The sequence below is a fragment of the Gavialis gangeticus genome, unplaced genomic scaffold (genome assembly GCF_001723915.1).
Source record: "Gavialis gangeticus isolate Ggan-Ray unplaced genomic scaffold, GavGan_comp1, whole genome shotgun sequence".
Classification (NCBI taxonomy): domain Eukaryota; kingdom Metazoa; phylum Chordata; order Crocodylia; family Gavialidae; genus Gavialis; species Gavialis gangeticus.
Genome location: NW_017729025.1, coordinates 76,051,215 through 76,054,373, shown reverse-complemented (window position 1 = coordinate 76,054,373; position 3,159 = coordinate 76,051,215). Strand labels below are relative to the sequence as shown.

The window sequence follows — 3,159 nt, the reverse complement described above, 5'->3', positions numbered from 1 at the left end:
TGTGACTTAGGAGGAAAGGCTAAAAACTCAGATTATTTAGTCTGCAGAAAAGAATGACAATGGATTTAATAATAGTCCTCAAATACCTGAAAGGCAATTACAACAGTATCTCCATCCTCTTTCTTTGTGACTGCAGAGGATAGGACTAGGAGCCATGGCCTCAAACTGTAGCAGAGGAAATTCAGGTTGGCGATTAGGAGGAACTTTCTATAAAAATGGCTATGAGCTGGAACAGGCCATCCAAAGATCACTGGATATTTTTAAGAGCAGGCTGGGATAGTTTAGTCAGGGATGATTCTGCCTTGAGCAAGGATCTAGACCAGATAACCATGTGAGGTCCCTTCCAGGCCTACTTTTCCAGAATCAAGTTAAATAAATAAATACATAAATAAATAAAAAGACCGTACAGGAAGCTATTGTTATTGGAATTTTAGGAGTGCTTTGGACAACAGAAGATTGGTAACATTACATTTTAGACCTGTGATTCTCAACCAGGGTGTTGTGGCATGCTGGGGTGCCTTGAGAACCTTTCAAGGGTGGCCTAGGATGCCACACAACATTAACACCATTAGGTATGCACACAAGATTCACAAGATAAACCCAGAGATTTCAAATAGGAATTCACAGTATTAAAACCATTCTGACCTGTTGTGGTCTTTCTGAGTTCTTTGCAACAGATAATTGCTCTATTACTTTTCTATAATCAAAAAATGAGTGAAAACTAAGAGCTGATATTTTTCAAGGGCTGCCTCAAGTCTAAGCATCAGGTGCCTCAAGTCTAGAAAGATTAAGACCCATTGATTTAGACAAATCCTCTCTCCATCACATCTAGGGAAGGTATGTTAGGAGGTGATGAAGGAAGTTGGTTAGATAGAACTGATTGTAACAGGAAAAATATTTTTCATACTGTACATTTTCTGCAAGACAGCTTGGAAAATTGTAATAGACTCCCACCTGCAGGAAGCCAATAATAAAGCATGCTTACCTTTGCTCTATCAGACCAACCAAAGGACTGAACTGTCACATCTAACCTCTTCATTAACATCCGACGACGACATTCATATTCACTACGGAGAGCATCATTGATTTTTTCCAATCTTTCCTAAAACATTAAATAGCACAAATACTGAATTCTATTAAAAAGAACAAGTCCCCTCAACGTTACCCATCCCTATGACATCTGTTGCTAGTTGGCTATCAAAAGCATACATATATCATTTATGGCACTTCATGCATAAATGGACACCTCAGCAAAATCAGTCTATACCAACTGACTCAATGAAATATTTTAGTATGAAACCACAAAAACACTTTAATACTAAACTGATTTAGTTGTAAACATTCACTGTCCATTACTTAAAGCAGACTGCAAAATGAGTATGAAGAGCTCATATGCATTATGTCTGTCATATGCATTATACAAGGCATTGAGTCACATGCATTATTTGTGGATAGCAAAGTTAAGAGCATTCTTACCACTTGATCAGGATTCAAGGATGTTGTTAACAGTGGTTTCCCCACATGTTTATTGTGAATTTTTGAGAGAATATCCTTTATCTGAAATAAAGCCACATATGTCAAAATAAATAGAAAGACCCAAATGATATTCACAAATGCATTTAAACAACTTGCTTTAGTCCTGAGATTTAATATAGTGCGGCTTTCCACTAAAATGTGGTTCTATTGCAGAGTCTTTGTTGTACCCTTAAAACCAGATAAGTACCTTTTAGTCTGCTAAAATCCCTTAAAAGGAATTTTTTTTTCATAGCATGAGCCACACACAATTTTTTTGTGGACTACACTCATTAAGAATTACACTAGCCAATCACCTCCGAGTCATAACTGCACAATATCTGTGTGGTAACTTCAGCAATTGTTTGCACTGACAACTAGGTCTTGTAGCACCTGGAAACAAAGAGGTACATCAGACCAATTTTCACATTTACCTTACAGCTAAAGGTAAATGCTGGTAATAAAGATTTCAGTTAAGGTATTTTCTACTGTTACTTTTCCTCTTTTAATCCAATTGGCAGTTTCTTTTTATATCCTCTTCAAAACATCTATTTCCCTCTTTTACCATTGCCTAGCACCCATTTCCCTCTTTCACCTCTGTCTAGCACCATCACTGCTGACATTTCTGGCCGTTAGTCTTCTCCTACCTAGTACTTTCATTGTCCCTTACCTCATTCTCAGTTCTCCTATTTGCATCCTCCCCCTATCATTACAGCAAACTTTTTCACATCACCTCCTATGATTGAAAGAAGCTCTCTTTTCTGACAGTCCTTTCAGTTCGTCCACAAACTTTACAACAAATGCCCAGAAACTTTCTACATAACTCTGAGGTCAACTGATCATTTACACAGGTTATTGTGTAACTATATTACTCGTGACAAGTTTAGGATGTTGGGGAAGGGACAGTGTCTTAATTGATTTTTGGATGAAATATTGTATAAATCAAAACAAATTAGATTAAAGCTAGAATTATATACCTTTACAATCATGGCACTTGGGAGCTTCAGAAGAGATCCCATTATAATTCTAGATCTAAGGCAAAACATCAAATCACCTCTCTAGAACTAGTTAATTATTATCTGTATGTATGCAAAGCATTTCCACAAGATGCATGAAATAAAGGTAAACGCCAAAGCTCTCTCCTTCCATTCATATTTTTACAATTCTAAATCTTCTTGTCAGAAATTAAAGGGCTGCCAATATCTTGAAAGATTTATATGATGTTTCCTTAAAGAAAGCACCAAGAAGCAGTTTTACACTGTCACTAAGAATCAAAATCTAGAGCAAGATGATTAAGAAAACCATTTGAATAGCAGTACTTTCCTTTTCTTTTTAAAAATTGAGGATTTTGTTTTTCTTGGTTTTAAAGAACTTAAGAGTTTGTTCAGTGTGCCTTTCATATGAGAGTTTACATACACCAAGAGAACCTTTCCCCCACTTTTCAAGGTAGAAATATTGCAAACATTTTGTATTCTCCTACATCAAGGGCACAGAAAAGGCACAGTAACAAGTTTCTCAAAACTAGGATTTCCCCAAGGTGGTAGGCAAAACAATGTCCCGTCCCCCCCCCAACACCACTCTGAAGTGAGCAAATTGGTGGCTAGTGAAGAAGAGTGATCCTCATGGGGTATAGTGGCTTTTACACAA

The 3,159-nt window shown here is 36.9% G+C and overlaps 1 protein-coding gene across 1 annotated transcript in view; it reads right to left on the bottom strand.

Moving 5' to 3' along the window:
* The window catches only part of FAM98B (family with sequence similarity 98 member B), a 53,758-nt gene that overhangs the window by 27,068 nt on the left and 23,531 nt on the right, over positions 1-3,159 (bottom strand). Inside the window, exons 6-7 of the mRNA XM_019518958.1 lie at positions 1,477-1,557; positions 986-1,102 (exon numbers count right to left, since the gene is read on the bottom strand). Coding sequence (XP_019374503.1) covers positions 986-1,102; positions 1,477-1,557 — 198 coding nt within the window. The remainder of the gene's footprint in view (positions 1-985; positions 1,103-1,476; positions 1,558-3,159) is intronic.